Raw genomic sequence first — 21,080 nt, forward strand, 5'->3', positions numbered from 1 at the left:
TCAGTATTTTTATGCTACAAACTGTAAGTATACCATGTATGTAGTCTGAAGTTATCATAACTACATAACATAACTACATTTCGATTTGATTTTGATCATATATTTGTATTACATCACAACTGAATAAATAAATAAATAAATAAATAAATAAATAAATAAATAAATAAATAAATAAATAAATAAATAAATAAATAAATAAATAAATAAATAAATAAATAAATAAATAAATAAATAAATAAATAAATAAATAAATAAATAAATATATATAAATGTGCGTCTTCATGTTAGTTCAAAGTGTCATTTCACGTATTGCTAATAAAACAAATACGTATAATATGGTGATCTAATGACAAATATGAACCTTATTCATAAGAACAAAATTTAGATTTGTTATATATATTAACATTTTTCGATATAAAATTATGATAATAATACTAATACGAGTTTGACTGGAATCTTTGTTTACAATTCTACGGGACATTACCTACTCAGTGGGTGAATAGAAACCGTTTGTGCACCACCTATGACTGCGACCTATGACCTAACAGCTGCTTCTAAATTCCCAGAATGCTCAGCGACAAGTCAGCCATCTTGATTTTTTTGCATGCCAAATTATAGTCGTATATACCCTGTAAGTTTCTTATATTTTCGAATTTCTTAGCTTTAGAGGCCGTTCCAGGGCCACATCCGGCTGTTGCATGCCTCTGACAAGTACAGAGAAGAGCCCGTTCATAAAAACGGAACTGGAGACAAATCTCAAAAAGCGCAGACCGGACGAAAACAATCATCATCTCCAGAACTCGAGTAAGAAATTTCGTGACGATTCACCTAATGAAAGCTCTCCCATGGCTGACTCTACACAAAGAAGGCCCAATTTTTCAGCGTTGAATCCAACAAATAATGGGTTTACAAACAGGACATCACCCTTGGCAAATACCAAGCCTGGATCCACCAAAAAACTAGTAATCAAGAACTTTAGAGGTATGAATATTACTCCCATATTTCATTTGTTATGATATTATTGTTACGTTTTTAGGATGAAAGCCGTGCTTCACCGTAACGACGACATCAATTTTATCTTAATCGAATTGTATATAATTCTGGATTGTTTTATTCCAAAAATATAGTTGCTGTATAAGTTTGGTTAGTTTGAATGATGTATGACCATCATACTGTACGTCTGAGCAAGGAACTGTTTTTAGTAGGGTATCAGATTTAAAGTGCCTGTGAAATGGCTGCTATTTTCACGCCTAAAATTATCCATTGATACATAAATATTATTAATTTGTATGTTTCTTAGCATGAATTATTTTTTGAAGTGAAAAAATGTGTTTTAAACTCAATCTACGGCAACTTTATTTTTGTGTATTTTAAAACGAGGCTACTCATTAGCTTCTTATTTGCATACAGAAATTCCCCTTGTGACGTCAGAAGGGGAAGTCGCATGGCAGCTTGCATTGCCGATACGTGTAAATAAGGCAAATTTCTTCTGCAGTTTTCTCGTCTTTGACTAAATTTTCACTTATGTACTTTTTCGTCGAGAAATAATGGACCATAATGAACACATAGTATCAATTTTTGTTGCATGGGGTTGAGTTAGATGCGAAATATGTCCGTTCTGGTGTAGCTGGTCACCGTGATCATCAGCGGCGCACGTTTGTACACAGTCGCTGGACAAAACAGAATTTGACGTCGGAATTATCTCGTTATTTAGCAGGTTACTGGGCACGTCACTAAACTGTTTTATTTCATCGATCGTCTGAGTAAAACTTTTAAAATTAAAATAAAAGAGAACATATTTTGACATTCTAAACATTAGACTATAGTGATCACTATAAAATAATTAAAAAAAACGACAAATCACAGTTACTAAATAAATGACAGCCGCGTGGAAATAAATTGAAATTTTGTTGAAATAGGTGAACGCGTCGGGTCACGACGAGGGCAAGTGCGTTACAGTCTGTAAAAGCGGCGTTTAATTGGATAACAAAAATAATCGAGATCGACACACCTACAGATAAATTCAGAGTGGATTCGAGTTAGCGTGATCCATGGCGTGATTGTCATAATTATAACATTATATTAAAACTTTATTTGGTGGAAACACATTGACCAAGCCCGGATTCTTATTTCATAAATTATTACGCAGATCAAGCTGCAAGCATGGAGATAAAAAAAGAACAGAGGTGTGAATTCGACATTCAACACCAATCACCAAACAATTCAGAAACTTTTAGCCTTCGAAAATGAAAACAATTAGCAGTGTGTAAGGGCTGTGTAATTTCCTGTGTGTCCGACGCTTCGTTTTCGTGTCACTGTCAAAATTATTGCTACCTTTTACTTAACAGGAACTAAATGGTCTCTATAAAACGATAATCGGGATCGCAAAAAAGTCAACTCATTTGAAACACTTGCCGGACGTCCCTCTCTCTTCTGAAATCCGCCTCGGTGATCATGGTCCGGAATCTATTTCTTTCAAAAGTGTTGCGCCAGGTTTATGTTGTCGGCGTTTCTCTTTAAACCTAGTTGTTTTTTTCATGGACGAGGACAGTTTTTCCAAAAAAAAAAGGAATCTGAGGTTAAGTGGCTTTCGTCCACTGATGTCGCACCTTCGGATCGATTAGAAACGTGTGAATACTTACACTATGACTATACGTTTCACTGCAACTGCCCACAACACAACAACTAAAAACTCTCTCTCAAAAAAAAAGAAAATAGACAAAAAAAGAAGAAAAACGCCGACTGAAAAATGTATATCGTTTTAAAGTATACTGAATGACCAGTGTTATTACAGCTCAGGGGTATGACTTCCTCTCACATTTTGGCATTTGGTGGCGCACTTTCGGCGAAAGTCGGAAATCCGGAAACAGTCGACCGTTTCAGGATAGGTGGGCGTGACTACAACACGAGAAATATCCCAAATTTACTTGGATACGAGTAATCATTTTCAGCAAAAAAATCAATATCTGCCCATTTCAGTGGGACACAGATCTAAAATGGGAAACGTGAGGGTGGGCATTGCACAGGCACTTTAAGGAACATGTTTGGTTTCATCATACATGTCATTGTATAATCACGGATACTCTCCTATATCAGCAGTGTAGAGTTATGGGACAGTCAACTTCTTCTAATATTCAAATTTATATCTTGTCCACAATGGCTAGAACAGGTCTATTTGTCTATATATGTTTTTCCAAAGTTGATTAGTTTCATTCTCATCCATAGTTCAGGTGGTGAACTCAATGAACCCTGGTTTTGGCCTATGTATGGGTGAAATACTCTACAGTAACTATGTTTCACTGAGAATCTTGAATTCAAAAGCTATCACAATTCCTGGCAATAAGCCATCTTTTTTTTCATTTGTTTGAATCTTGTTAGTATTGAACAGACTATTGTTTTGAATATCAGTACTGAAGTCTCCTTTGTGTTGGGATTATTGTATGCGAATATTTTAAAGGTCTGTTTCATTTCCCTTATGAAATATGAAACAAATAGACTTTTAAATGTTAATATCAATGACAAAGAACAAATCCAAAGTGCACACATCACAGGCAATATGAATTGCTTCTTTTCCACATGTCTCATAATGGCCTTCAATGCATCACCTGCTGAAATTCTGCCGAATTCGTTGTTTCTTCATGGAAAAATCTCTTGCCTACGAATACCTAATTACATGAAGAACATAGAACACTTTCTTGGGGTATTTGAAACCAAAATTGTCATCTAACTCTAACTGTAAAGTCATCCCTGATTGGCTGCTAAGACGAAATGACAATTTTTGCTTTCAAATACCCCAAGGAAATGTACAGCAATGGTCCAGCATCAACTTGCCCTTCACATGACCAGCCCCAGGGTTCTCCCCAGAAAAAATGTATAGCGCTGCAACTAATTTGCATATTAATTTGCATATCATTTACATACCTTTCCTTCATTAATTAACAGAACTCATTTACAATTATGAATATTAATGAGCTCGGTCACAGTGCAAATATTTTTTTTAATAGAATCAACACATTATGTTTCACAATTTAGAAGAGTTTGAAACATTCTCGAAATACAAATGCTGCAGACTAAAAACAAATAAATTATTGTTGCAATTTAATTGTCTATTGTAAAATGTTAAATGAAACGCATTCGAAACGTTAAGCAAGAAATATGTTCACGAATTTCATGATTTTATTTACTCCAAAAACATTCTCCTTCAAAAAATCGACAACGTAATTAATTGGCGTATTGTTGTAATTTATTATTCGTACCATCAACTTCGTTTAACTACCATCAATGTAAACGTTTACATTTACAGTAATGAACGAATAAATATAACTTCAAAACGATCATCAAAGTTACAACGTGACATAACTCACTTGGCGATGTTATACACCGGTTATACCAGTAATTCCTTGTACTCCGTCATGATGCCATGCAAAAAATGTTGCTTCTTTTTTTTTATATGAAATAAAAGTAAAATCCAACTTATTTTTATCGGGAGAGATTATTTTTGATCACTCGATCGCTTCGGTAAAAAAACAGACCCGCCATGATGTTTGTGAAACATTAGGATGTGTACTTTGACCTGATGGGTCAAGAACGCCATTAACCAATCAAAATGCCGTAGGGTAATGCCGGTAGAATCCGAAGTTTTCTGAATGGTAGTGATCATAAAAATTACATTGCGGAAATGTCGTAGCAGATGCGTTAAACTGCATGATGGTTTCCGAAAGAGGTGATTAGCAATTTTTAAAAGGTAAAATAGGTCTTGAAAGAAGAGCTTTTACATGATTCCCGATGATAACAGTTCAAATGTATTTTACCAAATCATGCAATAAACACGTTGTTTTTTTTCTTGAGTAGCGTGAACTGATCGTGAACTCCGCTTTGACCATGTTATATCGAGGTAGAATTGATTTTGAAAGAATTTTAGCTTTCAATCTAAAGACTGTGTCTATCGCAGAAAGTATTTTCTTACAAACAAAGAGGTGCTAATTTCACAAATTTGACTAACCACTACCTATCGTGGCACTAGGTCTACTGTGTAGAAATTATAATCCACAACTGGCAGGATGCATGTCAGTCGATACATAATAACAATCGGACAATAGTCCTGGTCGGAAGCGTTTCCGACCAGCGTGGCGAACTAATCTTTTGCACATCTGAAATTGGCATGGCAAATATGAAATTAAGCTAAAAAGCCCTGGGGAGAACCCTGCAGCCCACCTGAAATAAAATGAAATGGCACATGTTTATCGATGCCATTTGTGTTTAATTGTTTTTAAAGATTATCATGTTTTCCAAACTTGTAAGGTAAAAACTTAAGTATTGCAATCGCAAACAGCTATAACAGAACATGTTACTGTGATTTATCAAAATACGAACATCCGAGAAAAAAACAAACCATATCACCAAAAAGTAAATGTACGTATCTATTTGCATAATAAACAAATGTTGAATGCTGTTTTCTAACTATTAAAGGGGCCAATCCGCTGACAACGCGTTGAGTAAGTTCAGTAAATCAAAAACAAAATGGCGCCCTTGAATAAATTCTCGGGGCAAACAAAGTCTTCCTACTTAATTCCTGGCAGTGCTTAAGAATTGATACTGCATTCTTACATGTCACCAGCATTGTAAACTACATTCCATATATATGCTTAAAAACAAAAATAATGGCACAATAATTTGAATGGCAATGAATCGGCGAAAGGCCATTTTTATTTTGAACGGAAAACGTGAATGCCTAAATATGATACATATATTGTATATAATATAATAAAACAAGCACAATAAACTGTTCTTTACTCGTCCAACTTACCACCCCAATTTTTCTAGTTCTATTTTCGGGCTCGTATTCAAGAGTTTGCGCACAATTGAAAACATTCTACAATGAAGATAGTGATGAAGCTTTTGAATTTGACTGTTTTCCTACTGATCCTAATAACTTTACACCATAAATTACACCATCATTTAATAATGTTTCATTCTAGACATTCACAACAATTAGATCTGTATATCTGTATTTAGGAATAGATTTAAGTTCTTTTACAGGATTCACTTGTGATTCACTTTACTGTTGTATGTTCTTGCAGTAAAACCAGAGTTACCAGAGAACTATCAGGAAAGGACATGGGGAAAACTAAAAGAAGCTGTACAAGCTATCCACAAGCACACATCTATCAAATACAGTTTAGAAGAACTTTATCAAGCTGTTGAAAATATGTGTTCACATAAGATGTCAGCATCATTATATGACAAATTAAAAATTGTGTGTGAAGAACATGTAAAGGCACAAATTTCACTGTTCATAGGATATCCTTTCATGTATGATGTGTACTTGCTATCAGGAAGTAAAGCACAGAGAATTTAATCAGTCCATCAATGTGTAGTGTACATCTTGTATAACATGCATTACCTGACCAACCTAACTGATTTGCTAGATCTAGAATTGACTTCAATGTCTGCTAAACGACAATACAGTTTTAGTATCTTATTTGCATTAATTTGTAATAATAAAAGCATAAAGAAGACACATCTACTCATCAATTGACCCTTACCTTCTAAAAACATTACTCGTGTCCTGTTCTTGGTAAAGGCGTGGTCATTTTTTCTTCAATATATTTGTTTTTCACTATATATGAATGCTGCATTAATTGCTTCCAAGTTAGTATTGCTTATTTCAACTTGTGTGCTCGTTGAGTTAGAATTTTCACTGTAGTTAAATATCCTTGACTGAACTATACTGATTCAACAGATAGTGTCTCTTATCTGAAAATATTAAATAATTGTTGGCTTGACCACTGCAGGCAAATGGTAAGTGCAAGTTTTGGAAATTTATTCTTTGTATCTTTCTCAAAATAAAAATGAACAAGAATGATGGTGGGTAAATAAATGTCTGTTCATCATCTTGAACTTAACATCAAAGTTATAGCAGTGGGTGGACCGCTAATCAGATTTGATGCTTTTATGATCTTCAGTTGGCTATTTTTAAAACATTAGGAAAAATTAGAATTTTTCATAAACCTGGATGATTTGATTTGTTGGTTTGTAGGTAATCATATAGATTATGTCAAAATTTTCAGTTACAAATGATTCCATTAAACACCTTTAAGTGAATATTTTTGTTATTTTTTGGGGTAGAAATATTTTTTACATCATTCCTGTATACAGTAATACCATATATTGGCAATATGCAAGAATCACGAGTGTAGATTCCAGCCTGTGGCTCTGGAATTTAATTTTAGTGCTCTGAGAACAAAATTATATTGAATATGTTTCCTTTTCTCCTGTTGACAGATAATGATACGTAGTATATTTTTATTTCTGGACCGTACATACGTGCTTCAGAATTCATTAATATCATCATTATGGTAAGTGCATGATTGTTTTCATCTTTCATCATCTCAGGTAATGCACTATGGCATTGTGTGTTTGTACAGATGAAGTATACTGAGATAAATCTCCATATAGAATAACATCACATTTTTGTTTTGGCAGGGACATGGGTCTGGAGTTATTTCGTCAGCATATTATCAGTCACAGAATTGTTGAAGCAAGAACAGTGGATGGATTACTGTTATTGATAGATCGGGAACGAAATGGTGAAGTTGTGGATCATAGTCTATTGAAAAGTTTATTACGAATGTTGTCAGATTTGCAGGTATTAATAGTTGTTAGCACTGTTGCTTATCTTTATTATACACAGTGCAAACTATGCTTTTTGTCATCATGATCTTTCTCCTGGAAATAAGAATATTGAAGGTACACGTTATGTGATAACATCAGAGACACTGGTACATTGTAATTATTCATCTACTGTAGCACTCTAGATACACTTTTATATGAATTTATTGCATGTAAACACAATATTGCAATTTGCAAGGAAAACACTAAAATCAAAGCATCTATCAATACATAGTGTATGTGTCCACATTCACATCAGTGTCCATGATGTCATTTGTTTTGTGAATGTGAGCGTTATTGACATGAACACAGACACGTATGAACATATAACGAGCTGTTTGTAGCAACTTCAATTCAGATTTTACATGCATATTTTCACAAAAATTTGCAAAGGTTTGCCTCTGTAGAAAAGTAATGTTTTATTTTATTACTGTTAGATCTATGAAGAAGCCTTTGAGTGTAAATTCCTTGATGCAACAGATAAACTATATGCAGCAGAGGGTCAACGACTAATGCAAGAAAGAGATGTAAGTGTTATTCTGTAAACATCTACTAGTAATGCATTGATAGATAATACAACTTTATAAAGTATTCTGTACATTGTTTTCATAGGTACCAGAATACCTTGCCCATTGTGACAGGAGATTAGAAGAAGAATCACAGAGAATATTACATTACTTAGATCACTCTACAAAGAAATCATTAATTGCTTGTGTAGAAAAGCAACTACTTGAAGTCCATGTTAACAGTATCATTCAGAAAGGTATTATTAATCTATATGCTTCAATTAAGCACCAAATCACTGCTTGGTGTAATATACTACTAGAATTGGTGGTTGATTCTGAACCTATGGTTAAGGAATTGTAAGCACACACATTGGCAGTGTAAATTCCAACCTGCTGAAGTTGAGTCACGTTTGATCTAAGAGTCATCATCATTTTTATAGTCCATCAGACTTGGTGGCAAAGAAGAATACAAAACCTTACTTTGTGACACAGATAGCTACCCAATTGCTGGCCATGATCCACATATAACCTTTTCATCACCAGTTCCCCTTTTAATCACAAATTCACAAAAAAGTCCTGTTTATAGTCTGCACTTTACTTCAGAAGATTTGGACAAAAATATTTGAGTAAAAACGAAAAATTTACACAAATTTGTCTATTGGCTCAAAAATTAGGGTTCATTTCCAGAAATATTGAGGAATATAAGAAAAGAAAGGCGAGAAAGTGTGATGGTGAAAAGATTAAGCAAATGGATGCTGAGAAAGTAAAAAACATTGATTTTAGGCTATATTTCTATGCGAAGCATGCAATGAGAGTATATTAATTGAACATATGCAGTTCTATCACACTTGCAGATTGTAATAATAGGTTCTACATAGTAATCTTGCTTGTTGTAATTTCCAGGATTAGATGTTCTTATTGATGAGAATCGAACAAAAGACTTGGCCTTGATGTGCAACTTATTTCAAAGAACAAAATCTGGTCTTCAAGAACTCTGTATGAATTTTGGAATATACATTAAGGTAATTGAATATAAAGTGGAAACCGAACACAGTGACTGCAAAATGCTATTACAATAAATGGTTGAGATACAGATTGTATAATCATTCATATTTGAATTGTTGATTGATACTGAATATGCTTTCTGTGCTTATAATTTTTTTTTTTTTTTTTAAATGTATGTTTTAGTATAAATAAGTAAAAATACACGTCGCTTAACTCAAATGGGTGAAAGGTATTTTTGGTGAAATAGTGCGTTGAGTTTTCATGGAAACTAATTTACTTATTACTTGTAATGTTTAACAGAAAACTGGTACATCTATAGTAATAAATCCAGAGAAAGATAAGACAATGGTACAAGAACTGCTAGACTTCAAGGATAAAATGGATTATATTCTCAACCATTGTTTTGCTAAGAATGATAAATTTGTTAATATAGTAAAAGAAGCATTTGAGACATTCATCAATAAAAGAGTGAATAAACCAGCAGAGCTTGTAGGTAAGTCTGGTTGACATGATGAGCATTATAAATAAAGAAAGTCATAATTAGACAAGAATTTGGAACTATGTTGTGATGATACTGTAATAATTTAACTTTCAATATATACATTTGTATGTGTTTTGAATGGATCATGTGGTTTGTCAGAGAAATGGAATGCTAGTAAATCATATTTGGACTTAACTCACCTTTGGAGCTGGATTTTATTTCATGAAAGATTCATTGAAGCATAAAGGGGACTATATCTTGCATTTGAATATAGATTTTAGACTGGCCAAATATTCTTTCTGATAAATTAGGGAGGAAATAACCCATTGGCTAACAACCATATGATTTAATGACCATGAGAGCTGCTAAGCAAATTATTGTTATGAGACCTTAGCAGCAAGTTGGCAGTATTATATTAGTGGCAACATTTGTTTGAGTACTTTGCACCAAAAAACAAATGTTAACAGTGTTCATGGGCCAATCTTGATCAAAACATTTTGACAAATTTGATTTACTACTGTAACAATATATTACACATTCAAAGTGTTCAAAATGTGCTCTCATGAAGTGTCAATGTGAGCAAGAGTCGTCTAAATTCTAAACAAAGATTGTAGTGTGCATCAGAGAACAAACATAATAGGAAAGTTTTCATACTGAATTTTACTAAAGATTCTGTGGTAATAGCATAATTGTTGCATTTGGTAAATGTCAACATACTATTTCATACGTCATTGGCAGGACTTTGAATAAATTATCGGCAACCTGATTGCAAATGTATCCTGTTTATTGGTGGTGCATTTCCATTTGTGTAATTTGACTTTTCATAAAACAAAATCTCCACACATGGCAATTTGATATTATACTGCTGGTAATATATTAATAGCCACTTTTATCCAATTCAGAATAAACGACCTATAAGCTGGCGAAAAACAATTGATGCAAAACTGAAAAGAAACTGAGCTCTATTATGCCTGTTCATCACAAACATTACACAGGCTTGTAAAGTTGTAACCCATCTGTATGTATTTGTCAATGGATTATGCTATAAAAATAATTAGTAATTGCCCTCTTTATGTTTGGTGTGCAGTATTGGAGGGATTTCAGTGTAGTGTTTGGTAGCAATTATGATGAGTAATCTGTCTTTTACAGCTAAGTATGTTGATAATATAATGAGAGCTGGAAATAAAGAAGCTACTGAGGAAGAATTAGAAAAAATGTTGGATAAAGTGATGGTAATATTCAGGTTTATACACGGTAAGTATCGTTGGCTATATTCGCAATATAATATGTATCTCATGCCATCAGAGTATATTTTCTGAATCAGAGATATACCGGTAGCGCCATAGGATTTAAACAACATAAGTTGACAGATTTTGTTTAAATTTTCAGATTAGGGTGTCTGCTAATTTCTATTCATATGATCTGTCTTCTGCATTAGTGATGTTTTTATTTGTTGTCATAATGTAAAATCTACAATAAGTTTTTCACTTTGTAGGCAAAGATGTCTTTGAAGCGTTTTATAAAAAGGACTTGGCAAAAAGGTTATTAGTTGGAAAGAGTGCTTCAGTGGATGCAGAAAAATCTATGTTATCAAAGCTTAAACAAGGTGAGTGCAATAATATTCAAGTCATGTTATCAAAACTTAAACAAGGTGAGTGCAATAATATTCAAGTCATGTTATCAAAACTTAGACAAGGTGAGTGCAATAATATTCAAGTCATGTTATCAAAACATAGACAAGGTGAGTGCAATAATATTCAAGTCATGTTATCAAAACTTAGACAAGGTGAGTGCAATAATATTCAAGTCATGTTATCAAAACTTAGACAAGGTGAGTGCAATAATATTCAAGTCATGTTATCAAAACTTAAACAAGGTGAGTGCAATAATATTCAAGTCATGTTATCAAAACTTAAACAAGGTGAGTGCAATAATATTCAAGTCATGTTATCAAAACTTAGACAAGGTGAGTGCAATAATATTCAAGTCATGTTATCAAAACTTAGACAAGGTGAGTGCAATAATATTCAAGTCATGTTATCAAAACTTAAACAAGGTGAGTGCAATAATATTCAAGTCATGTTATCAAAACTTAAACAAGGTGAGTGCAATAATATTCAAGTCATGTTATCAAAACTTAAACAAGGTGAGTGCAATAATATTCAAGTCATGTTATCAAAACTTAGACAAGGTGAGTGCAATAATATTCAAGTCATGTTATCAAAACTTAGACAAGGTGAGTGCAATAATATTCAAGTCATGTTATCAAAACTTAAACAAGGTGAGTGCAATAATATTCAAGTCATGTTATCAAAACTTAAACAAGGTGAGTGCAATAATATTCAAGTCATGTTATCAAAACTTAAACAAGGTGAGTGCAATAATATTCAAGTCATGTTATCAAAACTTAAACAAGGTGAGTGCAATAATATTCAAGTCATGTTATCAAAACTTAGACAAGGTGAGTGCAATAATATTCAAGTCATGTTATCAAAACTTAGACAAGGTGAGTGCAATAATATTCAAGTCATGTTATCAAAACTTAGACAAGGTGAGTGCAATAATATTCAAGTCATGTTATCAAAACTTAAACAAGGTGAGTGCAATAATATTCAAGTCATGTTATCAAAACTTAGACAAAGTGTATGCAATTATAATATCATTATGTGGTTATTATGAATATACTAAAAAGTGTGCATGAAGACAGTACAGCGGGAGTATCGACTGATATGCAGCAGAGGTCGATGCAACGACATACTCTCTGAGTTCATACTTTCCGGTATCCTTGTAATAACCTTATTATTATACATCTTCTCCTCCCAATGATACATCATGGGAATGCCAAAATTCAAAAAGTTTATAACAAATTTAGCAAACTTCTTTGTGTGGGGGTCTGGTCAAACCCTTGGGGGCCGCATACGTGCATAATCATTCAATATTTGGAACTCTCATTTCCTAATATGGTAGGATGAAAATACCCAGTACAATACCACAAAATTACAACATGCTGTAACTTACGGTGTTACAGTGACAGATGTATAATAATCTAAGTTATGTTATCAAAGCTTAAACAAAGTTAAATATTTTGTTCATGAACTTCCAGTCATACTTAATTTAAATTGATATACATATGATGCATACAGTCCTTTGGTAGACATGTATATCTACATGTAATATGTATTAAACACCAAGTTTGATTGTGCATTGACAATGCTTGTTTTGGCCATGAGTAACAGGAATTTAAGTTTGTGCTCCTTTTCCATAAGTTGCCTTGTTTTATAGCTGAGCTGCATGTAGCTCACCATGTTTTACACAGATTGGTATCACTTGCAAGTGTCTGTTTAAGATTTATTTAATATTTTATTTATTTCAGAATGTGGTGGTGGTTTTACGAGTAAACTGGAAGGAATGTTTAAAGACATGGAATTATCAAAAGATATTATGGTAGCATTCAAACAGGTACATGTACATCACTGAAAATAAGAATTTAACATTGTATATGCATCAAATCACTTGTTAGCTGCAAACAGACGTCTGAAAAGGAGACTAGTCAAGTGGTTTTGTGTTGTATAGATTATTTTGTTTTCATCAATATGAATTTGGTACACAGACATTAGAACAAGCATTCTGTATCTTGGATTCATTGGTCGACTTGATTACTACACTCATGTAAAATTGTTGACATTGAATCCAGTACATCAGGGCATATAGTTAGTTTTAGTAGTCACAAAGTGGGTGTGTTTATCTCAGAATTAACCATGTTGTTAATAGACTGAATTCAGTCTATGATCTGGTGGCCATTTTAGTTTCTGAAAACTGGAGATGTCTCTAACTGCTTTCATTCATTCTGTTGTGGACTTGTATCTTGGACTGCCTGGACTGATGAAAAATCTTCAAAATCAAGCATTACTGGTATTCCGGAACCGGATCTTGGCTGTTTACAGATAGATTTTGTTCAAACTTGGTACATACATTAGACATTATGGATCTTTGATGCACGTCAATTTGTTTTTCATATTGGATTGCTTTTCCAGAGCAATATTTCCCAATATTAAGTGCTCGTTTAATGATCAGACACATGATGCATAAATGTCATCATAATCAATCATGTTTATGTTCAAACTATATTACTAAAAACAAAACTATATATCTTAAATTTAGTAACTAACAGGGACTGTGATCAATATAGTTTTTATAATCCATACAGATGTCTAATTTATGGTAATTTTTTCCCCCAGAGCATACAATACCAGCAAAACCCAGGCAATATAGAATTAACAGTTAACATTCTAACAATGGGTTATTGGCCAACATATACACCAATGGAAGTTCATCTCCCAACTGAGGTAAGTTACAAGTCAAGAGAATGAAGATCAATGTCCTTCTTCTCTGATGGTCAGCCTAGTGCTATATGTGTATCTACTGTGGAATACTTTATTTTCGCTGGAATTAATTTTCGCTGAAAAGGCTTTTTGGGTGTTTTGTATGGAATTTATTTTCACTGATTTTTGATGAGTTTAATGTGAAATATAGGAAAAAAAGTATATTCGCTGGATTTTATTTTCAGAAAATCATCCCTTCAGCGAAAATAGCGAAAATAAAATATTCTACAGTATCTTATTAGCAATTAGCTACATTCATGTTACATGATCTCGGCAAGTGTTGAATATTTTTAATCCCTCATGTTTGCAGAAAGATTACAATAGTTGAATTCATGATGAAAACTCAGTTGTAAAACTATTTTGTGCAAGTGCTTAAATTACTAAATGCTAATGCTTTTACATGTTAAAATTGATTGAACCTGGAATAAATTTTTGTCATTTGATTTTATTGGGGGGGGGGGGAGATATCAAACGTTTAGTCTACCGACAGCCCTAAAATATATGATTGTTACTTACTAAGCGACATTGGGTGGTGAAATAAAAAACTATTTACCAATAAAGTCTGGTGATATCTTAAACAATTAAACTTCCTGGGAATTGAAATATACAATGTGTCCGAGTACTGCAATCAATCAAACAATGCAAAAAAAATGCAAGGTGCGATTTCTATTTAAAAAAAAAATTATTATTGTTTATCTCAATCATGATGAACTTTGTAAGATCCAATTAGAAATCTAATTTTATGCAATGAGTGTCATGTTACACACAAGTTTTTACTGTACTTAACAATATAGCATAATATTTGTTGGCCAACATTTATTTTAAAACAGACGTTTATTAATATTTTTCAATATCAACAGAGATTGGAACCAGAACTGTTCCTGAAACCATGTCACAGTTCTACTATTATGTCTACACTGTGCAGCAATGTTATCTAATAACATCAAGGTCTACACAATAAATTTTGAATTAAAATATTTATTTTGTGATCAGATATTCATATAGTACTTTATAAGTACATCAACGTATTTCATAATAATGAGTGCCTGTCATGAATTATGACCAATGGAGATGGCACTGTGCTTACAACTCTGCCATAAGTCTATTTGTCACAATCATCCACTCATGTTTGCTGATCAAATTGCAGTCCTGAGAAAGAGGTCATTTACAGCTAGTACAAGAAATAACATTGTATTAGCCAAAGCAATATTTATCATTTTTTCTAGGTATTTTTTTTCTCACAATACCTCAGTCTGTTACTAGTATTAGCTGTGAATAAATATGATATTTGGTGATTGTCCCAATAATGTTGTTCTTTGTCTGATCCTTTCTTAGATGGTGCAATTTCAAGAAGTATTTAAAAAATTTTACCTCAGTAAGCACAGTGGGCGTAAATTACAGTGGCAGCCAAATCTTGGGCATTGTGTATTGAAAGCTTGTTTTAAAGCAGTAAGTTCATATCGTACTGTACTGTTTTGAATTAAATGTCTAGTTGCAGTACCATATACTGTCATTAAGAATGGTGGTCATTGGGCAAGAGGCCTTCATATGATGGCAGGAAATTTTAAGTTATTACCTAACAACAATTTCATTTCCTGATTCTGTAAGCATCAAAATTTGATTGATTCACCATTTCACCATATACATGTATCTATTTTAAATCAAAACAACATTGACACGTCTCGTGCTGATGTGCACTGTTTTGCCTTATTTCACATTATTGTTTGTATTGTAAACAATTCTAGAAAGACTTTCCGTACCCCCTTCTTTATCCAACCTCAAACTCTAACCCTCTCGCTCCCAATTCAAGTGTATATGTACCTCTAGATAACTAGAGGGGCATACACTATTCATTTGGTGGGCGATGGAGTGTAGGGTTAGTGCGAGGGTTAGGTTATGGAGTGGGGTTTACAATGCATGCTTAAAAATTGAATGAGTAGATTCAAGTGAGAAATTTAAAATGTAACAACGACTGCGAGTCAGACTAAGATCATTTGGGAAATGTGGTCAGGTCAGTCCATGTGTCTTGCTTCATCTCGTTTACTTTCACATTGACTGATCTATGATTTCTACAATCCTTTTTTTTGAGAGACAATCTTTTATGAACTATGCGTATGTGTTTGTTTCATGATAAAATTCAAAATGACTAACTGGTGTTTATTCCTGTGCCAAGCATTTGTATCATTCTGTAAGGTACAAATGAATTATCTTGTAATCTCTATTGATTCCAATATTATTATCTACATATAGGGAAAGAAAGAATTACAAGTTTCATTATTTCAAACCTTAGTTCTGTTGATGTTTAATGATCAAAACGAGGCTAACCTAGAAGAAATAAAACAAGCTACTAGCATTGGTAAGTTACACAACCTTGTATCATTTACCGTATACCATGGGTATACAAGATTTCACTGTACTACAATCAGTCAGTCATTTTTACTACACTATGTGCCTTCACTGCACTACAATCAGTCAGTCATTTTTACTACACTATGTGCGTTCACTGTACTACAATCAGTCAGTCATTCATTTTTACTACACTATGTGCTTTCACTGCACTACAATCAGTCATTTTTACTACACTATGTGCTTTCACTGCACTACAACCAGTCATTTTTACTACACTATGTGCTTTCACTGTACTACAACCAGTCAGTCATTTTTACTACACTTGTGCTTTCACTGTACTACAACCAGTCAGTCATTTTTACTACACTATGTGCTTTCACTGCACTACAACCAGTCAGTCATTTTTACTACACTTGTGCTTTCACTGTACTACAACCAGTCAGTCATTTTTACTACACTATGTGCGTTCACTGTACTACAACCAGTCAGTCATTTTTACTACACTTGTGCTTTCACTGTACTACAACCAGTCAGTCATTTTTACTACACTATGTGCTTTCACTGCACTACAACCAGTCAGTCATTTTTACTACACTTGTGCTTTCACTGCACTACAACCAGTCAGTCATTTTTACTACACCATGTGCCTTCACTGTACTACAACCAGTCAGTCATTTTTACTACACTTGTGCTTTCACTGTACTACAACCAGTCAGTCATTTTTACTACACTATGTGCTTTCACTGTACTACAACCAGTCAGTCATTTTTACTACACTTGCGCTTTCACTGTACTACAACCAGTCAGTCATTTTTACTACACTATGTGCCTTCACTGCACTACAACCAGTCAGTCATTTTTACTACACTATGTGCCTTCACTGCACTACAATCAGTCATTTTTACTACACTATGTGCTTTCACTGCACTACAACCAGTCATTTTTACTACACTATGTGCTTTCACTGCACTACAACCAGTCATTTTTACTACACTATGTGCCTTCACTGCACTACAACCAGTCAGTCATTTTTACTACACTATGTGCCTTCACTGCACTACAACCGGTCAGTCATTTTTACTACACTATGTGCCTTCACTGCACTACAACCGGTCAGTCATTTTTACTACACTATGTGCCTTCACTGCACTACAATCAGTCAGTCATTTTTACTACACTATGTGCTTTCACTGCACTACAACCAGTCAGTCATTTTTACTACACTTGTGCTTTCACTGTACTACAACCAGTCAGTCATTTTTACTACACTATGTGCGTTCACTGTACTACAACCAGTCAGTCATTTTTACTACACTTGTGCTTTCACTGTACTACAACCAGTCAGTCATTTTTACTACACTATGTGCTTTCACTGCACTACAACCAGTCAGTCATTTTTACTACACTTGTGCTTTCACTGCACTACAACCAGTCAGTCATTTTTACTACACCATGTGCCTTCACTGTACTACAACCAGTCAGTCATTTTTACTACACTTGTGCTTTCACTGTACTACAACCAGTCAGTCATTTTTACTACACTATGTGCTTTCACTGTACTACAACCAGTCAGTCATTTTTACTACACTTGCGCTTTCACTGTACTACAACCAGTCAGTCATTTTTACTACACTATGTGCCTTCACTGCACTACAACCAGTCAGTCATTTTTACTACACTATGTGCCTTCACTGCACTACAATCAGTCATTTTTACTACACTATGTGCTTTCACTGCACTACAACCAGTCATTTTTACTACACTATGTGCTTTCACTGCACTACAACCAGTCATTTTTACTACACTATGTGCCTTCACTGCACTACAACCAGTCAGTCATTTTTACTACACTATGTGCCTTCACTGCACTACAACCGGTCAGTCATTTTTACTACACTATGTGCCTTCACTGCACTACAACCGGTCAGTCATTTTTACTACACTATGTGCCTTCACTGCACTACAATAAGTCAGTCATTTTTACTACACTATGTGCCTTCACTGTACTACAACCAGTCAGTCATTTTTACTACACTATGTGCCTTTACTGTACTACAACCAGTCAGTCATTTTTACTACACTATGTGCCTTCACTGCACTACAATCAGTCAGTCATTTTTACTACACTATGTGCCTTCACTGCACTACAATCAGTCAGTCATTTTTACTACACTATGTACCTTCACTGCACTACAATCAGTCATTTTTACTACACTATGTGCTTTCACTGCACTACAACCAGTCATTTTTACTACACTATGTGCTTTCACTGTACTACAACCAGTCAGTCATTTTTACTACACTTGTGCTTTCACTGTACTACAACCAGTCAGTCATTTTTACTACACTATGTGCTTTCACTGCACTACAACCAGTCAGTCATTTTTACTACACTTGTGCTTTCACTGTACTACTACCAGTCAGTCATTTTTACTACACTATGTGCTTTCACTGTACTACAACCAGTCAGTCATTTTTACGACACTATGTGCTTTTACTGCACTACAACCAGACAGTCATTTTTACTACACTATGTGCTTTCACTGCACTACAATCAGTCAGTCATTTTTACTACACTATGTGCCTTCACTGCACTACAACCAGTCAGTCATTTTTACTACACTATGTGCCTTCACTGCACTACAACCAGTCAGTCATTTTTACGACACTATGTGCCTTCACTGCACTACAATCAGTCAGTCATTTTTACTACACTATGTGCCTTCACTGCACTACAATCAGTCAGTCATTTTTACTACACTATGTGCCTTCACTGCACTACAATCAGTCAGTCATTTTTACTACACTATGTGCTTTCACTGCATTACAATCAGTCAGTCATTTTTACTACACTATGTGCCTTCACTGCACTACAACCGGTCAGTCATTTTTACTACACTATGTGCTTTCACTGCACTACAATCAGTCAGTCATTTTTACTACACTATGTGCTTTCACTGCATTACAATCAGTCAGTCATTTTTACTACACTATGTGCCTTCACTGCACTACAACCAGTCAGTCATTTTTACTACACTATGTGCCTTCACTGCACTACAACCGGTCAGTCATTTTTACTACACTATGTGCCTTCACTGCACTACAATCAGTCAGTCATTTTTACTACACTATGTGCCTTCACTGCACTACAATCAGTCAGTCATTTTTACTACACTATGTGCCTTCACTGCACTACAACCAGTCAGTCATTTTTACTACACTATGTGCCTTCACTGCACTACAACCAGTCAGTCATTTTTACTACACTATGTGCCTTCACTGCACTACAACCGGTCAGTCATTTTTACTACACTATGTGCCTTCACTGCACTACAACCGGTCAGTCATTTTTACTACACTATGTGCCTTCACTGCACTACAATAAGTCAGTCATTTTTACTACACTATGTGCCTTCACTGTACTACAATCAGTCAGTCATTTTTACTACACTATGTACCTTCACTGCACTACAATCAGTCATTTTTACTACACTATGTGCTTTCACTGCACTACAACCGGTCAGTCATTTTTACTACACTATGTGCTTTCACTGCACTACAACCAGTCAGTCATTTTTACTACACTATGTGCCTTCACTGCACTACAACCAGTCAGTCATTTTTACTACACTATGTGCCTTTACTGTACTACAACCAGTCAGTCATTTTTACTACACTATGTGCCTTCACTGCACTACAATCAGTCAGTCATTTTTACTACACTATGTGCCTTCACTGTACTACAATCAGTCAGTCATTTTTACTACACTATGTACCTTCACTGCACTACAATCAGTCATTTTTACTACACTATGTGCCTTCACTGTACTACAATCAGTCAGTCATTTTTACTGCACTATGTGCCTTCACTGTACTACAACCAGTCAGTCGTTTTTACTACACTATGTGCCTTCACTGTACTACAACCAGTCAGTCATTTTTACTACACTATGTGCTTTCACTGCATTACAATCAGTCAGTCATTTTTACTACACTATGTGCCTTCACTGCACTACAACCAGTCAGTCATTTTTACTACACTATGTGCCTTCACTGCACTACAACCGGTCAGTCATTTTTACTACACTATGTGCCTTCACTGCACTACAATCAGTCAGTCATTTTTACTACACTATGTGCCTTCACTGCACTACAACCAGTCAGTCATTTTTACTACACTATGTGCCTTCACTGCACTACAACCGGTCAGTCATTTTTACTACACTATGTGCCTTCACTGCACTACAACCGGTCAGTCATTTTTACTACACTATGTGCCTTCACTGCACTACAATAAGTCAGTCATTTTTACTACACTATGTGCCTTCACTGTACTACAATCAGTCAGTCATTTTTACTACACTATGTACCTTCACTGCACTACAATCAGTCATTTTTACTACACTATGTGCCTTCACTGTACTACAATCAGTCAGTCATTTTTACTACACTTATGTACCTTCACTGCACTACAATCAGTCATTTTTACTACACTATGTGCCTTCACTGTACTACAATCAGTCAGTCATTTTTACTGCACTATGTGCCTTCACTGTACTACAACCAGTCAGTCATTTTTACTACACTATGTGCCTTCACTGTACTACAACCAGTCAGTCATTTTTACTACACTATGTGCCTTCACTGCACTACAATCAGTCAGTCATTTTTACTACACTATGTGCC

General features: G+C 34.4%; 1 protein-coding gene across 1 annotated transcript in view; it reads left to right on the plus strand.

Moving 5' to 3' along the window:
- Positions 1-590: 590 nt before the first annotated feature.
- Positions 591-21,080, plus strand: part of LOC100373891 (cullin-4A-like) — a 28,779-nt gene continuing 8,289 nt past the window's right edge. The window contains exons 1-15 of the mRNA XM_085498656.1: positions 591-981; positions 6,081-6,300; positions 6,732-6,801; positions 7,285-7,358; positions 7,486-7,648; positions 8,109-8,198; positions 8,284-8,434; positions 9,081-9,199; positions 9,483-9,675; positions 10,813-10,917; positions 11,159-11,269; positions 13,037-13,122; positions 13,902-14,009; positions 15,381-15,494; positions 16,296-16,401. Coding sequence (XP_085354782.1) covers positions 699-981; positions 6,081-6,300; positions 6,732-6,801; positions 7,285-7,358; positions 7,486-7,648; positions 8,109-8,198; positions 8,284-8,434; positions 9,081-9,199; positions 9,483-9,675; positions 10,813-10,917; positions 11,159-11,269; positions 13,037-13,122; positions 13,902-14,009; positions 15,381-15,494; positions 16,296-16,401 — 1,993 coding nt within the window. The 5' untranslated portion in view covers positions 591-698. The remainder of the gene's footprint in view (positions 982-6,080; positions 6,301-6,731; positions 6,802-7,284; positions 7,359-7,485; positions 7,649-8,108; positions 8,199-8,283; positions 8,435-9,080; positions 9,200-9,482; positions 9,676-10,812; positions 10,918-11,158; positions 11,270-13,036; positions 13,123-13,901; positions 14,010-15,380; positions 15,495-16,295; positions 16,402-21,080) is intronic.

The sequence above is a fragment of the Saccoglossus kowalevskii genome, chromosome 1 (assembly GCF_978046115.1).
Source record: "Saccoglossus kowalevskii chromosome 1, keSacKowa6.1, whole genome shotgun sequence".
NCBI classification, from domain to species: Eukaryota; Metazoa; Hemichordata; class Enteropneusta; family Harrimaniidae; genus Saccoglossus; species Saccoglossus kowalevskii.